Source organism: Ursus maritimus, unplaced genomic scaffold, assembly GCF_017311325.1.
Source record: "Ursus maritimus isolate PB19 unplaced genomic scaffold, ASM1731132v1 scaffold_19, whole genome shotgun sequence".
NCBI classification, from domain to species: domain Eukaryota; kingdom Metazoa; phylum Chordata; class Mammalia; order Carnivora; family Ursidae; genus Ursus; species Ursus maritimus.
In genome coordinates, this window is record NW_024424341.1 from 50,475,151 (window position 1) to 50,492,942 (window position 17,792).

General features: G+C 53.1%; 2 protein-coding genes across 6 annotated transcripts in view; one reads left to right on the forward strand and one right to left on the reverse strand.

Annotated features, from left to right (window-relative positions):
- MRPS12 (mitochondrial ribosomal protein S12) lies at nt 1-2,862 on the forward strand. The gene is made up of 3 exons (XM_008688687.2): nt 1-85; nt 374-441; nt 2,213-2,862. Exons 2-3 carry the CDS (start codon nt 393-395, stop codon nt 2,581-2,583), a joined length of 420 nt encoding a protein of 139 aa, XP_008686909.2. The 5' UTR covers nt 1-85; nt 374-392; the 3' UTR covers nt 2,584-2,862.
- The window catches only part of FBXO17 (F-box protein 17), a 27,467-nt gene continuing 11,621 nt past the window's right edge, over nt 1,947-17,792 (reverse strand). For 3 of the 5 annotated variants that reach the window (XM_040633951.1, XM_040633952.1, XM_040633953.1), the window contains 5 exons: nt 10,183-10,545; nt 9,291-9,402; nt 7,350-7,445; nt 6,397-6,532; nt 3,585-4,586 (listed from right to left, as the gene is read on the reverse strand). In XM_040633951.1, coding sequence (XP_040489885.1) covers nt 4,443-4,586; nt 6,397-6,532; nt 7,350-7,445; nt 9,291-9,402; nt 10,183-10,528 — 834 coding nt within the window. In that variant the 5' untranslated portion in view covers nt 10,529-10,545 and the 3' untranslated portion in view covers nt 3,585-4,442. Of the gene's footprint in view, nt 2,100-3,584; nt 4,587-6,396; nt 6,533-7,349; nt 7,446-9,290; nt 9,403-10,182; nt 10,546-17,792 lie in introns of those variants that run through there. The other 2 variants (XR_005835738.1, XM_040633954.1) reach the window with 2 other exon arrangements.

The following is a 17,792-nucleotide window of genomic DNA, read 5'->3' on the forward strand; positions in this document are numbered from 1 at the left end:
CGAAAGGCAGATCCAGCCAATCCCTACCGGATGGCCTCCGGAAGTGGCTAGAAGCCGGTTCAGCGTGCCGGAGGACCCTGCTAGGGTCGGTGAAGTTGTTGGAATCCTTGGGTTCTCCAGATCTCCCTGGCCCTCTGTTTCCCTTCTCCTGTGTGCGGGGCGGGGTGGGGGGAAGTTGCTGGGTGTCCGAGAACCTACTCAGAGTGAAACTAAATCTATAGAGGGAATTTCGGTCAGCAGCGTAAGGGGTTGAGAGGAAATTGCGTGGATTTAATCCGAAGGCTCTGAGGACGGGATGGGGAGAATTGGGGCCCTTCCCCGGCTACGGCCACTTTTCCCTTTTCCTTCCTGATTCTCTCATCCCCTCACACAGGGACCCTGCGGGCGGCGGGATGTCCTGGTCCGGCCTTCTCCGTGGCCTCAACACGTCCCTAAGTTATGGTAAGTTGGGGACTTGAGCTGCAGAGACGTAGCTCGACAGGGTTATCCCCTCTGGGACTTGGGAGCCTTTGCTGCAGCCCCGGGAGCATCGGGGTTTTAAATTAGGCATGCACGGATACACGGTGGGTTTTAGCGGAGCTCGGGCTGCAGGCGCAAGAGGTGGGAAGTCGTTGCATTGCGGCTACTATGCGTCCTCAGGTGGGTACCAGGAGTTTGGGTCAATTATTGATTTCTTCAGCAAATACTTGTTAAATAACCTACCCTGGGTGAGACGTCCAAGCAAAGGGTTTAACTCATTCATTCACCTGATATTTTTCAAGATCCTAGTGTGTGCCACGCAGAGAGAGGGATGCTTTATTTATGTCCTTATGGGCTTCGCAGACATCAGATGCTTTTCATGGCCACTTACTCACTCTGCAAACTTTTATTAAGCACTTTCTGGTTGCCACTCGCCAAGGATCACATGACAGGCTTTCGCCCTGCCAGGAAACTCTGGGCTACCTTGACATGCATCTCTCACGGTAGCCCTTCATACACCCTGCTCAAGGGGGAGGTGTGATTCTGGTGCCTGTGATACAGTGAGGACACTGAGGCGCTGAAAGGCAGAGTCTTGCTCAAGGGCATACGACTAGGAAGAGGCTTCTAGCAATGTCTTGCCCCCTTTGAGGATTCCGCTGTAACTTGACACATAAGGAGACATGGAAATGGACAGTAGGGCCAGGACCTACCCTGGGTAGGGAGAGAGTATGAAGTTTGGGTGTAAAAGGGCATTGTGCTAGTGACAGGAAGAGGATGAACCTAAAGCCCTGAACTGAGAGCTCCGAGAGGATATGCCCAGGGCTGCCTCTGTCACCATTGTGCCTCCATTATTGGGGCCAAGACAGTAGGTGCTCATTGAATGTTTGCTGAGGAGAATCCAGTTATGGTGGCATCTTCTTACTTCTTATCCATGAGCAAATCCTGTCAGTCTACCTTGGAAATATATTCCCTCCCCCACCGGTCTTTCTTCTTAGTACACTGCAGCCACACTGGTCTCCTTTCTGTTGGTGTGTCTGGGGACACCAGCTGGAGCAGGGTGAGCAAGGGGGCAAGTAGGGAGATGAAGTCAGGGAAGTATGGAGGCGGATCACCTGGGCCACGGGAGGGACTTCGGCTTTTCCCTGAGATGGCACCGCAGGAGGGAGGGCTCTGAGCGGGGGCGGGGGAAGGGCATGATCTGACCCAGGTGTCCACAGGGTCTCTCTGGCTGCATGTGGGGACCAGACTATAGGAGGAGGGAGAAGTAGGGGCTCAATAGACGAGGCTGGACAGACCAGAGTGGATGCAGTGGAGGAGGGAGGAAAAGATCTATATCAAAGGTCAGCTGCCATCATCTGCTCATGGAGGTTGGAAGTGGCTATGACGGGGAGGAGGAGGGACACCTCCCCGGAACACCCCATTGGGTTGCTGTGGAGATGGCATGAGTTCACATAGGTACAGTGCATAGAACAGTCCATGACACGGTGTGAATCTGTTCCCTTTTATTATTATTTGTAAGCAGAATTAAAGTCAGTACCTTCCTTGCAGAATAAAAGGAGCTAATTCACAACAAATGTTTAAAATGAACCTGACACGTGACGGTTGCCAGTAGATGCTGCTACTCTTGTTTGCGACTGCCCCTAGACGGAAACAAATACATCCTTGTCAGGTGCCTGGAGCCGTGCCTAGAACTCTGACCCGTTCGCTGGGATAACACCCCCCTCCGTCTGCCCGCCCGCTTGTGTGTCTCCAGGCCTAGCCCCGGCCCCCTGGCTCCGGGCCGCGCGGCCCATGGCCACCCTGAACCAGATGCACCGCCGGGGGCTTCCGAAGCAGCCGCCTGCGCCTCCGGGCCCCACAGCCGGCCGGCCGCAGCTGAAGGGAGTGGTGCTGCGCACGTTCACCCGAAAGCCCAAGAAGCCCAACTCGGCCAACCGCAAGTGCTGCCGCGTGCGGCTCAGCACGGGCCAAGAGGCCGTGTGCTTCATCCCTGGAGAGGGCCACAACCTGCAGGAGCACCATGTCGTGCTGCTGCAGGGCGGCCGCACCCAGGACCTGCCTGGCGTGAAGCTCACTGTGGTGCGTGGCAAGTACGACTGCGGCCACGTGCAGAAGAAGAAGTGACCGCCAGAGCCACGGCGGGCCAGGGTTCACCCGCAGCAAGAACCTTCCTCTCTGGGTGCCTGCTGTATCCTTGGTCCTGGGTGCAAATCCTGGCCTCGCCTCCTCCACCTGGAACACTACTTGCCCCCAGGGGTTCTGGGTGTGAATTAGTAAAAGCACCCCTCTGTCCACACCCTTGCCTTCCGTGTGTACAGCATGGGCTCAAGAGACCTCTTCTGCTGGGAAGGGCCCTGTACGGTCCTCTGCTGGGAAGGGGTTGCAGTAAACGCACAAACCCTCCCCCCATGGTTGTGATGTGAACCCTCCTGCACGGTATTTGCCCTTTGCGTGGAATTAGCCACGGAGATCCCCGATGGGCCTTGGTTTCCTCCAGAAAACAGCTCCCCTTGGCAGCATCGCCCTTGTTCGGTGAAGGTGAAATCGCTGCTCTAGGTGCAGAACAGCTGCAGGAGGCTACTCTGTGGGGAGCCTTGGAGTCAGGTAGGCAACCCTGAGGCCCGTTTCCCTTTCCTGCAGGCCCAGGATCTGGGCAAGGACCGCCCCGCCCTCAAGCTTCCTCTTCCGTGGAGGAGGAGGAGCTGCTGCCTGCCTGGAAGCTGCTCCTCTAGGTTATTTTCAGACTCACACACACCTGGGTCCAAATCCTGGCTCTCCCTCTTTGTTCTGTGACTTTGGATTTTGTCCCCCCGCCCCGGGGCCTTAGTTTCCTTCCTCAGGAAATGGCGCTGAGTCATACTGACTTCACCTGATCAGGTGCTTGGCCATTGGGAGCCATCCTTCCATCATTGGGCTCTGCAAGTCCTGCCTTCCCTGCTTACTGGTCAGGTGACCTTGGGCAGGTCATTTAAACTCAGCCTCTTTCCTCCTGGACCGCATAAACAACAGTGCCTGCCCTCCGTTTCCTGCACGGAGCTTAGCACACCTCCTAAAAGTTCCCACAAGGCCTTTTAGGATCAGGGCTGGGGCCAGACAGCACATTGATTACAGACAAAAGTCCCCCATCGTTTCACATGTAGCACCGATTTTATTGAGCTAGTTTATTGTGCCCAGCCGGCGAAATGGCGGGAGACACTAGGGAGGCAGACACGAGCGCTTTCCCTCGTGGCGCGCCTCGCTCTTGGAGTCTGAATGCAAGAGAGTGGAGAAAAGGAGTCTGTTGCCCAGCGGAAGGGGAGCTGCCCCTGAGGTAGGGGCAGGAGGGGGGGCAGGGACATGGTTTGGGGATCAGCAGGAACTTGGAATTCTGAAAGAAACGGCACCAGCCAGGCCCAAAGGGGCAGGTGCTGATGGGTGGTGCAGGAGGAGGTCACACAGGCCCCACAGCTGAATCCCAGAGACCCCCAAGACCACAGAAAGGGTTCCCTTTGATGCCCCTGTTGGTGACTTCAAGGAGAGACTGCCCCGCCTAACCTCTGTTCCTTGCCAGCAGTTGGCTTACCCCACAAACATGTGGACAGGAGTCACTGTCCCGGGTTGTCAGCGGCTTTCCCCTACTGTTACAAATCCTGGTTTGGCCTTTGGTTTTTGACTCACTCCACCAACTGACATCCACACGTGTAAGAAAACAATTTGCAAGCAAAGTAAACATCTCTTGAGTTACTCTTTGAGTAACTTCCCCACCTGGGAAGCTGGGGAAGTTGCGAGCAGCCTGGTTGGATCCCTGGTTTCTTGCACAGCACGTGGGCCACCATGTTGAAGCAGCAGCAAGTGGGGTTCACTGGAGGGCCACCAGGGATGGGCCACATGGGACCCCCACTGTCCGCTGGCTCCTGGCTGGGTTCCCAGCTGCAAAACTGCCCTTGACTGATGATGTTCAGCAGATGGCAGTACATTCTAGAAGGCTGGATCAGCCTGGCTGGCTAGGACAGGCGGATCCTGACCCTCACACTGGAGTGGGTCACCAGGGCACCATAGTGCCCCACCCAGGAACGCGTGTCCCTCCCATACTGCTCAAAAGACACGTAGCGGATGCCCTTGCCAAAGTTGGTGAAGACATGAGACACCTGCGTGGGGAAAGAGAGTGGGAGGGTGAGGACCTGTGGGCCCTTCCCTTCCTCCACCTCCTCAACAGGCACTCCCCAAGACCAGCGAGGTACCAGGCCCTGCTCTAGGCACTGGGGATACAGCAGCGAAGAAAGCAAAAAGGCCCTGCCCAGGTGAAGCTGACAATCTAGTAGGGGACTCAGACACTGAAGACAGCTGGGAGTAGGGGGCAGGGGGGTGGGGTTGTACAGTCAGTGAGCAAAGGCACCACTAAGACTACATTTGAGCAGACACCTGAAGGAGGGGAGGGAGCCATGTGGGGATCAGGACGAAGAGTGTTCCAAACAGAGGAACAGTCCTGGGTCGCCTGGGTGGCTCAGTCACTTAAGCGCCTGCCTTCGGCTCAGGTCATGATGCTGGCCAGGGTCCTGGGATTGAGCCCTATGCCAGGCTCTGCTTGGCCGGGGAGCCTGCTTCCCTCTCTGCCCCTCCCCCTGCTTATGCTCACTCTGACGAATAAATAAAATCTTTAAAAAATGAACAACTTTCTCCCTTAAAAAACCAAAACATAGGACCAGTCAGCATAAAGGCCCTGAGGTAGAAGTGTGCCTGGAGCAGAGAGAACAGGAGGCGGTGTCAGGGAGGTAAAGGGCACATCACGTGGGGCCTTGTGGGCCATGGAGTCTTTGGCTCTGGTTTTTCTTAATGCTTTGCAAATTTTTTTTAATTGAGATAATATTCACCTAACAAAATGCACCATCTAAAACTGTACAATTTCGTGGTTTTTAGTGTATTGTATTCACAATGTTATGCAATTATGACCAACTATCTAATTCTGGAACATTTCCATCACCCCAGAAAAAAGCCTCATATCCGTTAGCTGTCACTTCCAATTCCTCCCTCCCCCTAGCCTTGGCAACCACGCATCTATCTGCTTTCTCTCTCTATGTCTTTGCTTATCCTGGACATTTCCTATACATGCAATCCTACAGTGTGGCCTTTTGTGCCTGGCCTCTTTCCACTTAGCATGCCATCGCCAGGGTCCACCCATGTTGTGGCATGGATCCCTTTTTATAGCTGCATGATAAAACTTGGGCTTTTCCTCTGAGGTGTAGCCCTAGGACGGTTACAAGTAGGGGAGACTTGTGATCTGATTCACTTTTAAATGGGATTTTTCTGGATGTGTGTTAAGTGGGGAGGGAGGGGTGGGGAGGTGGAGATCAGGAGAGGAAACAAGAAGGCCCCCTCAAATGTTTGATTTTTTTTTTTTAAGGGTGTGCCCAAGCTGGAAGGGTGGGGAGGGGGGCAGAAGGAGAGAGAGAATCCTGAGCAGGCTCAATCTCATGACCCTGACATCAGGACCCAAGCTGAAAACAAGAGTCAGACGCTTAACCGACTGAGCCACACAGGCGCCCCACAAAGGTTACACTGATAACAGGCGCGGTGACTCACAGCACAGCTTGGGAGCCAGCCTGGGTGTGAACGGAGCCCCACCTCCTTTAATGTGACTTGGGGCCAGTCCCTTAACCTTGCATGCCTCAGTTTCCTCGAATCTAGAATGGGGATAGAGGTGAGGACTTTGATTTACCACTGCATCCCAAGCACTTAGAGCAGTGCCCAGCACACAGTAGTTGGTCTGCTAATGAAATGAATTAGTTGGCAAAACTCTTGGAAGAGCGCCCGGGGCGAAGTAAGGGCTCAGTGATTGTTAGCAGTTATTGTTAGAGACCTCCAGCCGTGATGAGGGCCGAGAAGGGAATCTGAGAGGGTTGGAGGTGGGGTGTGTCTTTGCGCAGGTCAGGGGTGGTCCGGAGGGCATTCTGGACCCACCTGTCGGCAGCCTCTCTCCGTCCACTGAAGGACTGGGTTGGGTGAGGCCGAGAACTTGACCACTTCGTTTTCGTACATGTCCAGGAGGCGGACCCGGAGCCGGTAGATGCAGCCACAGTTCTCGCGGGCACCCCACCTGCCAGGTGGTGGTAAGCCTTGATGCCCCCGCCACCGGCCGGGTCGCCGGGGTGGGGAGAGGGAGGCTGAGGGCTAAGCCTCCCTGCACTTTGAGGAGGGTCTCACCCACCTCACACTCCATATGGAAAAGTCAGGGCCTGGGAATTTGCACGGGGGAGCGTGGGTGCTCTTGGGGTAGATTCTAGGGGCTTTGCCTTGGATGTGCGTGCGTGGAGGGGGAGGAGTACGGTGTTCAGGGAGGAACCACAACCTGTGAGAAGAGGAGCCTGGGTATTTTGGGGGAGGAGCCAGAGCCCCGGGGGAGGAGCCAGACTTTGTGTGGAGGGGCAAGAGCGTGAAGGAAGAGCCCGAGTGCTTTTGAAGGAACTGGGTGCTGCGAAACCAGTGCCCGGTGCCAACTCTGCCCCTCTGAGTCTCAGTTCTCAGGGCACAGGGCTCCGAACCTTCCTGAAGAGTTGGGTGTCCACAAGCCCTTAGGGTCTGTGCTGAGTGTGGACGATGAGGGTGGACTGGGTGAGATGGGGTGACTTGTTTCAGATCAAGCCAGTCCATGGCCCCCATGTCAACAGCCCTGGGGTCTGCTGAAAGGGGACAGGGAAGGGTGCGGTGGGGGGGGGGTCTTCTGGGCTCATCAAGGCTCTGCCCCTCCCAACCTCTGCAACTGTGAGAGCATCCCCTCTCCCCTCGGCCTCACACGAAGGGCACACAGTAGCCGCAGCCAGGCCAGGGGGTTGATGGGGGCACGGAGGAACCCTTGGTGCAGCAGAACTGCCAGCCCTGATGGTGCTCGGGGAGGGTTGCCATTCTTTACTCACCAATCGGCCACACAGATCTCGATCTGGGCGCTGTCCAGCAGCTCCTGCCACACCCCCTCCATCACCAAGTCTACAAGCTGCCTCTTGAAGCACCATCTGGAAAGGGGAGATGGTGAAGGGATGTGGCAGAAAGCCACAGCCCAGAAATCACCTCCTCCAAGAAGCCCCCCACCCCTGACAACCCTATCTGAAGTAGCCCCTCGGGGGTTGCTCTACTGGACAAGATATATGGTGGGCTGGGCATTCCCACTGGCCTCTCCCTTCCCCTCCACCATCCTCCACCAGGCTCTGGGCTCTAGGAGGCTGACCTGTATGTCCCTAGTATTTGTGGGGACAGGAACACAGGTACAAATGGAGGCCCACACGGAGCAGGGAATTCTGGAGTCTCCTAAATAAAGTGCAGAGCCCCAAGGGCTAAGGTTGTACTGCCTGTATGGACAGGTCTCCCTTACCCTCCCCTTCCTGCTGGGTCAGCCAATGGGAAGCGCTAGCAGGAGAGGGAAGGGCGAGAGGAGAGTAAAATTGGGTTATTTAGCCTCCCGGCTCCCTTCCAAGGGATCAGCGTTGGCCTGCTGTGTCTCTCCATGAAAGGGCACAGCTCCAGGGGCCCTCTCCTCCTTGCCTGTTTTATGGTTCAGGAACTGCTTCCTCCCCTTATCCTTGTCAGGCCTTGGACCAGCAATGACCCTTTCCCTCACCATTCCTAGCCTGGGGTTCATGTAGCATCCCTTGTGGTCTGCCTACACCTTTGTAAACGGTCCTTCTCCCCTGGTTTGAATATGCCATCATAATAGAAATAGCCTAGTCCTGGTGGAAGAGCTGATGAGTTGGCCAGTGGAAGAGAACAGAGGGCTCTGGGACAGACCAAGGTATATACAGAAACTTCGTAAGTGATTGAAGCAGCACACCACATTCAAAGGTGGATTAAAGATCTAAATGTGAAGGATAAAACTGTGAAGTTACTGGAAGAGATTATGAGAGAATACTGTTAGGATCTAAGGGTGGGGAAGGATTTTTCATGCAGAACTTCAAAAACAGACTTCAAAGCAGAAAAGAGAAGAATTTGATCATATGAAAATAATGACAAAGAACACCATGGACACAGTCAATACAGACGGTAGAGTGGGAGATCGTTCAGGATGAACAAGGGGCTAACATCTAAAACACACAAGGAATTCTTGTATATCAACAAGAATGAGACATCAATCCTAATAGAAAATATGAATAGGCAATTTCCAAAAGAGGGAATCCAAAAAGCTAACAAGCACACGAAGAGATGCTTAATTATTAGTAAATCAAAACATGCAAATTAAAAGATCAGTGAGACATCACTTCACCCTTAATATACCGGCAACTACTAGAAAGTTGGATAATGCCACAGGAGAATGCTTGAACATGGGGGGAGGGAGCGAGGACAATGGGTGTGAGAATAAAGAGAATCAATCAATCAGTCAGCTGTTCTAATGTCTTCATAGAATTTATCACAATCAGAAGCTCTGGAGCCAGATTACCTGGGTTCAAATCCCAGCTCTACCATGTATTAGGTGTTGGCTTCCCTTTGTGCCTGTTTCTTATTATCGAGTGGAGATAATGCTATCTATGTCACTAGGTTGTTGCCAGGATTCAAAGAGTTATATGTAAAGCAGCTGGCATCGACTAAGTCCTCTAAAGGTTTGTTGTTTTGTTGTCATCATTATTTTACTGTTTATGTGTTTCATGTCTCCCGCACCTCCTTTCTGAATTTTTCCTGTACCTATGGCATTTAAAACAGTGCCTGGTACCTGGTAGGTCCTCAACAAATATCTGGCAACTATTTGACTGACTGAATAAATGAATAAGGGAAGGAGAGGGTGAAGGCGAGTGAGGGTGAGGATGAGGACGGAGGGTTAGGGTCCTTTTCCCTCCCCGGGGCCCTTGCCCCAGGGATCAAGGGCCACTCACTGGAAAGAAGTCACGAAGCAGGTCTGGGAAGGAGCCCCCGGCACCAGTGTTAGGTTCTTTTCCACGGCCCAGCCATTCCCGCCATGCTCCACCTCCCAGCCTCTGAAGCCCTCTGTGGGATACAACGGGGCTGAAGACGAAGGATTCACCAGCCACTTGCCCAGCAGACAGCCCGCCACTACCAAGCTTGCCCCGCCCACCAACTCCTCCCTCCCGCGCTCCACCCCCGGTTTCTTCAACCCTGGCCCCGCCTCCCAGCCGCCGGCATTCCTGGTCCCACCCCACGACCACGTCACTCAGCCCTGCCCGTTCACTCAGCTTCTCAGCCCCCAGCTCTGTCTCCCTTCTGCACCTCAATCTACTCGGCTTCTCCCTGGCCCCGCCCCGGGCTCGTGCCATCATGACCCCACCCTCTCCTACCACAGCCTTCTGCCTCCTCCGCCTTGGCCCCGCCCACTTGCTCAATTCCCCTCCCCCCACAGGCTCTCAGGGCGGCTTCATAGTTCTATGCAAGCTCCGCCCCCGCCAGCACCCAATCAGCTTTTCCCCAGCCCCCTGGCTCCTCCCTCCTTAGCCCGGCTCACTGAGTCGGCTGCAGTACCGGCTTGCGTCATTCCTGCCCGGGCCCTTGGCTCATCCAGCTCTTGGTCGCCCATCTACTTCGTCTCCCTCTACAGCCCACAGCACCTGGCCCCTCCCTCCCACCCAGTCTATCTCTTTCCCAGACCCTCCCGGAAAGTTTCCCATGAGCTTCTTCCCTCGGCCACGTCCCTCTGGCTCCCTGCCCTGGCCCCGCCCCGCTGCATGCATCCCGGTCACGCCCACTCTGCCCGGCCCGGCCCCCCATCCCACACCACGCTTCGGTCTACCCGGCCCCGCCCCCGGCACGCACGCTCTCCGCAGGAGTTGAAGATGAGGTTGCGGCCGAGGGGCGCGCGCAGGCAGTAGCGCGCCAGGGCGCAGAGCGGGAACTCCTCGTCTTCGCTGTTGGGCGGGCAGCGCTGGGCCACCGCGTAGAGTGCGCGGCCCTCGGCGCTGCGGTCGCGGGCCAGCTGCAGCAGCCACACGGTGGGCCCGTCCACCACGTCGCGCCAGGCGCGGCACACTGCGCGACAGCGCGTCACCAGTGCGAGCGGGGGCACGTGGCTCAACACCTGCACCAGCAGCTCCGGGGGCAGCGCGTCCAAGGCTAGGGGCGGGTCCGCGGGCAGCCGTCGCCGAGAGGGCCGGGCTCCCATCTCCGGCCGCCGGAGACCTGCGGGTTGAGAGGGGTCAGCAGATCAGGGCAGTTTGGCCTCCCTCCCCTCTCCCAGGACGCAAGGTCCCTGCGGCTTGACCATGACCCCACCGGCTCCAGTGGAGAACCGGCGGACTGCCACGGCCTGTGAAAACCCGACACCTAGTTACTGCCAGTTGGCTCTGAGGGCAATTGGCTTCTCATCTTTCCCCTTCGAGCAAAGGGGCCCTGGTCTGACCAGGACTCCCCCAGGACTGCTGACCACAGGTTCCGTATCTGGCTGGTGTCAGGCTAAGCAGTTCACATGTATGACCAAGAGCACAGAAGAAAACAACCGAGGAGGGAACCGTCTCCACCCCCGTACCCCAACCTGCCCCAACCCCTCGGGCCTTTGGAGCTCATGAACTGTCTTCAGCAAAATCTATTTCCTCAATCTCTTCACTGAACATTCTTGTCGCCTTGCTCTAACCAAAGCCCAGCACCCCTCGGGGTCCCTTCCAAGTGGGTAAATCTTGCTCCTTGGTGCTGCCTCCAGACCATTCTTCCCTCTTCCCCCAAACTCCCCAGCTATGATTCCAGTGTCGTCAGGGTAGATGGTTCACTACCCTGCCTGTGCATCACCCAGATCACTACTCAGTTCATGATTTTAGCTCCAGGCTCCCTGCACTCAGGCTGCTCTTCTCAAAATTCCTGGTGATTTCCACATCCAGGTAGATGATCCCTCCTTCGGCCACCTGCCTCTCTGCTCCCTGACCTGCTCTCCTCTCAGCCTCTCCCTTCCATGGTCACACCTAGACTTTGTGTCAGTAACCACAGACTCTTCAGAACCTCGATCTCAGGGAGCTCACTCGCCACTCCTCACCCCTTCTCTCTCCAGCTCTTTCCTTCTAGTGCCCCACCCCCACAATCCTTCCAGGCCACTGTGACCCCCCGTCCTTTGTGTCTACCTCCTTTTCACGGCCCCTCATCCCCTTAAGTCCTCATTTCTTCCTTATCCAGCTTAAGTTGCTTAGAAAACCATTAAAAACATTCTTTGCCCACGTCCTTGTCTCTGGCTTCCCCCAACACGTGACACTGGTTCAATCCAGCCCTCCACCTACCCTGTGGCTGTACCCAGTTTAAGGTGGCTGAAGAACACACAACTCCACTGGCTTGTCTCACTTCCGGATTGTGAACTTGACCCTCAAGCCGGGAATGCTGCCTGGCAATCAGATAACATTCGCCATCCACAGACTCGTCCTCTCTATAGATAACTCTTTCACACCTTCTCTCCCAACCCCTAGCTCATCACACCTCCTTCCACCACTTCATTCTCCCTCTGCTGCGTATTTTGCAGAAAAAATTACAGGCGATGAGAAGTGAACTTTCACAGGTACCCACCGCCCTGTCTACCACCTACCTGCCCTGTGGCCTCTGTGCTTTCCCACAGTGACTGCCCTGCAAACATCAGCCCTCTGTGTGACCTGCTCGCACCCCTTCCGCCCACTGCAGGTCACAGTCTCACAGTTCTTGCTGTCTGCTGCGCCTTGGATTCCCCCTCTGCACTCGATCATTCTCAGCAGCCCACACAGTGTCATCCCTCTTGTCTGAAAACAAACCCACTCTTTTGACTTCACCTCCTCTTCCAGCTCGGGCCCCATTTCTTTGCTCCTCTTTTTGGTAAAACTTCTCAAAAAAGTTGTCACCAGTCTCTGCCTCCGAATTTTCTACTTCTGTTCTCTCTTAAACCTTCTCTAATCAGGCTTTGCCCCCCTGCCCCCTCTCTGAAATGTCAAGGTCACCAATGACCCCTTTGGTGCTAAGTCAAAGGCAGGGTTCAGTCCTCACTTTGACACTAACACTGACACTGAGGGTTACTGCCTCTTCACTTGGCTCCAAGCCACCACACCCTCTGGACCCCTCCCATTCGCTTAGTGGCCCCTAGTGCGTCTCTGGCTGTTCATCCAGTCGGATGTGGCAGCGTCAGAGACTGGTGGTTAAACCTTCCGTATTCTCCATCACTCCCTTGGGGATCTCGCCATTCATACACTCCCACCTGGCCCATCACTGTCTCTCTGCTTCTTTCCCCAGTTGTCTGTTCCTCACTAGTAGCCAGGTCGGGTATGAGCCCCTGAGTCAGGTCCTGTCCCTGTCTTGCTCAGAAACCCCCCTCCCCCCGCCCCCCCGCCCAGGGCTCCGACTCACTCTGGATAAAGTCAGAGTCCTCACTGTGGCCCACAAGGCCCCACACAGTCTGCCCCCATCACCTGCTTGCCCTCAGCTTCCCCTCACCCACTCTGCCCAGCCAAATGAGCCTCCACACCTCAGGCCCTTTGCACAGGCTCTTCCTTCCACCTGGATCCAGAGGATTTCTATGCTCACCTCCACACTTCAAGTCTTTGCTCAAATTTTAGCTTCTCCATGAAACCATCCTTGGCCACCCTATTTCAGGGCCTCATGACCACCACCTACTCCCCCGTCGCTTTGCCTTACTGTATACTTCTCTAAAGCTCTTATTACCTCTTAACGCACCACACACATAAGTATATGTAATTTACTTAAGACCTTCTTTTTTTTTAAGATTTTATTTTAAAGTCATCCCTACACCCAACATTGGGCTCAAACTCACGACCCCGAGATCAAGAGTCGAATGCTCTACCAACTGAGCCCGCCAGGCGCCCCTACTTAATACCTTCTTCACCACAAGGGCAGATCTGTAGCTCCTTTTGCATCCCGGATACCAGTGTCCACACCAGTGCCCGACACACAGTAAGTGTACAATGAGGAGATGTTAAGTGAACAAACCAACAAATCATCACATCAGAAACCCACTCCACAGATGAGGAAACTGAGGCACAGGAAGGTGAAACACCTTTATTTAAGGAGAACTCAGTGATTGGGCTCAGACCTAGTGAGAAACTCATTTCATCTTCCCCATCAGGGCGGAAGAGCCTCACGATGAATGCCTCATGGCTGGATCCTGCCAGCCTGGGTTCAAGTTCTAGCCCTGCCTCTAGCTAGTTCTGTGACCAAGGGCATGTCCCTTAATCTCTCGTGCTCTGAGAACGAGGATGTTAACAGTACCTGCTGCACGGGGTTGTTGTAAGGATGGAACGGGTTAATACTTGTAAAGCACTTAAGAAAACTCACTGGTATCTCAGAAATAAGAGTGATATTCAATTAATATTGAACACTAAATTATGTTAGTTGCTATTATCATTACACATCATAAAAGAATGATGAACAGCCATTTAGCTACAATTTTTTCGTCTGGTGACATTTATTGGGCCCTTATGAAGCCACTGTGCCAAGCACTGGGGCTGGGTCATTTCACGGAATCCCATCATCTTGTTTAATGGGCAAAACGATTGCGGGAGGTTGCCCTGGGTTAAGAGACTTCAATGATCTAATGCTTGTTATGTTGTCTAATGTCCGTAAGTGCCCAACTCATGACAGCTGTTATTATTTTTAAATAAGTTGATTAAGGTTTTGTTAAGGGGCGCCTGGGTGGCGCAGTCAGTTAAGCATCTGACTCTTGGTTTCTGCTCAGTTCATGATCTCGGGGTCGTGAGATCGAGCTCTGTGTCAGGCTCCGTCCTCAGCATGGAGTCTGCTTGAGATTCTCTCTCCCTCTGCCCCTCCGGCTTTTGCTCTCTCTCTCAAATAAATAAATAAATAAATCTGAAGGAAAGAAAGAAAGAAAGAGAGAAAGAGAGAGAGAGAGAGAGAGAGAGAGGGAGGGAGGGAGCTTTATCAGGCTAGTAAGCCATGGACATGGCAAAATGTGGAACACCCCCTTTACCCTGATACAGAGTTATAAGTTATAAGGCAGGCTTTAAGAGACAGGGTGTGATTTTTTTCCCCAAGTGGTTCTTATTGCATTAATAATTAGCTGCCATTTGATAGCAAGCCCACCAGTTTGCCTGTCACGGACATGGAACTCACCAGAGTGTGGTTCCCCAGCTTGACTGAGCTGGTCACTGGCAAACAAGGGATCTCTGGAGCTGGGGCAGCCCCCTCGCAAAATGAGGGCAGACAGGCTTCACCAAGGAGCAAGGACCTTCAAGGGATGTACCTTATGAGCCCCGAGTATACAAACCCCTTGTTTGGGGTGCTCTGCTGAGGGCCATAAGGAGCCTCGTGGCCACCATGTCCACACGGCTGAATGCCAACCACTGGCTGGGTCAGTATGGGACACGTAGGCATGACAATGCCCTGCTGTCGGAGTGTTTGGGACTGTGTGTGTTTGGGGGGGCACTTATGTTATTGGCTGGCGCAGTGACTGGGGGACGCTAATGGTATGCAGTTTCCAGGACCCATGATGCTATGCAGACCACAATGGCTATAATAAGATAGGCTCTCTGACATGCTCTGCTAGGACTTGACCACCCTCCATTCAGACCTGGAGTCCACACCCCTCTCCCTGACACCAGCAGACCTTTGTGACCGCTTCAACTTTCAGAGCTCCACAGACGTGACATTGCTAAGGGATTTCGAAGGCTGGGTCATAAAAGAAGATACAGTCACCGCCTGACTCTCTTGGGATGTGTGCCTTGGGAGCCCTGAGTTCGGTGGAGTGCTGCCGAATGTTTAACAACTAGCTCTCTAGAAGAGAAAAAAGATCTGGGTTCTTAGCGTTTGCTGACGTCTGGGTAAATACACCTACCGTGACTGATGGCAAGCTACCAACGTCAAGTCCCCGAACTATGGAGCTGGACAGCTGCCCACAATGTGCTCTCAGAAGCCCGAGCAAGCCGCACACCCCACACACCACGGCCTGAGTCACCACTGAAGTCAGGCTGCCCTGAAGAGACCCAAAGAAGGAAGAGAAATGCCTGGGGAGCCCCGGCTGTTCGAGACTCATTCCAGGTGCTAGACATTGGCGGGGTGGGGGATAAGCCTTCCGATGACCCAGCCCCAGCCACGGTCAGACGGTGCTGTAAGCGAGCCCCTAAAAACTGCTAGCCGAGCCCAGCCAATCCCCAGAGCCATTAAATGATAACACCAAGGTTGTTGTTTTAGGTCGCTGTGTTTTGAGTAGTCTGTTACGCAGCACTAGCTAACGCGGACGACGCTCCGTGACCCGCATTGCGTGGGCTGGGTACCTTCCACAAGGAACCGTCCTGCCCCAAATCCCAAAAGAGGCCCCGATGAGAAACAGTGGGTGCCCTGACTGCAGACCCAGACCCATCTGGGTTCAAATCCTGACTACCCACTTCCTGCCTATGAAACGTATTTATCTCCTTTGAGCGCAGTAAATGTAATTCAGGAACAGCGCGTTTCTTTGATTTTTTTTGTTTGTTTTAAAATCATGCTGTTTTTAAGTACTGACTACTGGTTTATTATTATTTTAAATTTATTTTTATTTGTTGCCTGTTCCATGAGGCTAATTCTTTCTTTTTCTCCTTTTCTCTCTCTCTCTCTTTTTTTTTTTTTTTTTTTTTTTGGTGGTAAAATTTACTATCCTAGGGAGTGCCTGGGTGGCTCAGTTGGTTAAGCATCTGCCTTCAGCTCAGGGCATGATCCCAGGTCTTGGGATCGAACCCTGGGTCGGGCTCCCTGCTCAGTGGGGAGTCTGCTTCTCCCTCTCCCTTGGCCTCTCCCCCCTCCCGTGTTTTCTCTAAAAAAAAAACAAAAAAACAAAAACAACAACAACAAAAAAAACTTAAGAAAAAAAAAAACTATTAAAAAAAATTCTAACCGGACCGAGGTATAGTCATTTAGAAAGCATTCTGTTTCTGTGTCCTGATCTGTGGCTGGCTATAGGTGTGTATTTCCTCGTAAATATTCATCAGGCTGTAGAGTTTAGGTACTTCCTATAAAAGATTTAGTAGAAACAGTAACAATAAAAAAAGAGATGGGAGTCCACGGAAAGGAACAAAGAATGTGTCCCAAAAGCTCTCCCCAGAGCTCTCAAACAAAATATGGCACCTCTCAAAATAAAGGCACCCCTGGAAGTGAGTGAGCTGGCTTATCTCTCTCCTCAGCAGTTCCTCAAATTGTGTAGGGCCAGAGACCTTTTTATAGTGACTGGAAAATTTTGCCCCCAAATACCTCCATGACTCAGTGATGACACCATCGACATGGTGTGTTTGCTGGAGTACACTCACAATAGCCATTATTTTATGATTATTTTTTTTTTCTGGCTCTGGGAATTGCCCGGGCACAGGTCAGCAGTTCTCAGGGGCTCCCGAGCACTTGGCATCAGGCAGTGGTGGGGCCGGGTCATCTGAGGGCGTACTGGGTCCCGCGCCCAGCGCCTGGCTGGGGGGCTGCACAGCTGGGGCTCTGTCCGCAGGCTTTCCTCTCTCTCCATACGGTCTCTCCAGCTACAGCGCACTTCTGACACAGACCAAACAGTAGAATGTCATCGTCAAGGTTCCTGATTCATTAAATGGTCTTCATTTTATATGGTGTTTTAACTTTATTGATTTTATGACTTAATTTGTATGGGTTTTCATCTTTATTAATTTTAGCAGTTTCTAGTTGATTTAAAAAACGATTTTATTGATTTTATCAGGTAATAGTCTACTAGACTAACTTATGGGTAACTCATATATTTATCAGCCTATGTTTTTACTTGCTGTGATATTTATACCCTCTTGTACTTGAAATGTCATTTCACTAACTTGTTTTGTTTTATGAACACGGAAGTCTGAACAAACTATTGCTATGAGGAGTGATACTTCAGGATCAGGCTAAAAAATATGGGTATTGTCACTGTCTCTCTAGGAGTTAGTGTTTATTCTCTGTATAATTATTTCAACTTTCCTGTATGCTTGAAAATTTTCATTATACGGTCTCAGGGAGAGAAATAACCCAACTGTTGAAGATTCAGTATCTGTAAACCCTATTAGGACCCATCCGTGGAGGGCAAGGAGCCTCTGAGGGTTTTCCGGACCTGGGACTGCTGCCCCCAGCAGGACAGGTGGTGATCAGGAGCTCCCACCGGAGGCAGATGATCTGGGTTCAAATCCTGATTCTGCCTCTTCCTGGGCATCATGCAGGTAGGCTGCTGACCTCTGGCTCAGCCTCCGTTTTCTTGCCTGTAACATGGGGATAACTACTGCTTCTACTTCAAATAGAGTTGCTGTGATATCCCCAAGCCATGCTCAGGACTCAAGGAAGAAGACCCATTGGTAAGGAAGCAACGAATAAATTTTCGTTCTAAAGATGAGGATTTGATAACCTGAAAGCATTAGGATTAAGGTGAGATGCCTCTGCAGATTCCCCTGGCGAGGGAGGGAATGGGAGAAGGGAGTGGGTGCATGTGACCCTCACCGCCC

Bases quoted from the DNA above. Each gene is read 5' to 3' on its own strand.
- MRPS12 (XM_008688687.2), top strand. From the start codon at position 393: ATGTCCTGGTCCGGCCTTCTCCGTGGCCTCAACACGTCCCTAAGTTAT. The intron at 442-2,212 runs GTAAGTTGGGGA...GTGTGTCTCCAG, and splicing joins CAACACGTCCCTAAGTTATG to GCCTAGCCCCGGCCCCCTGG.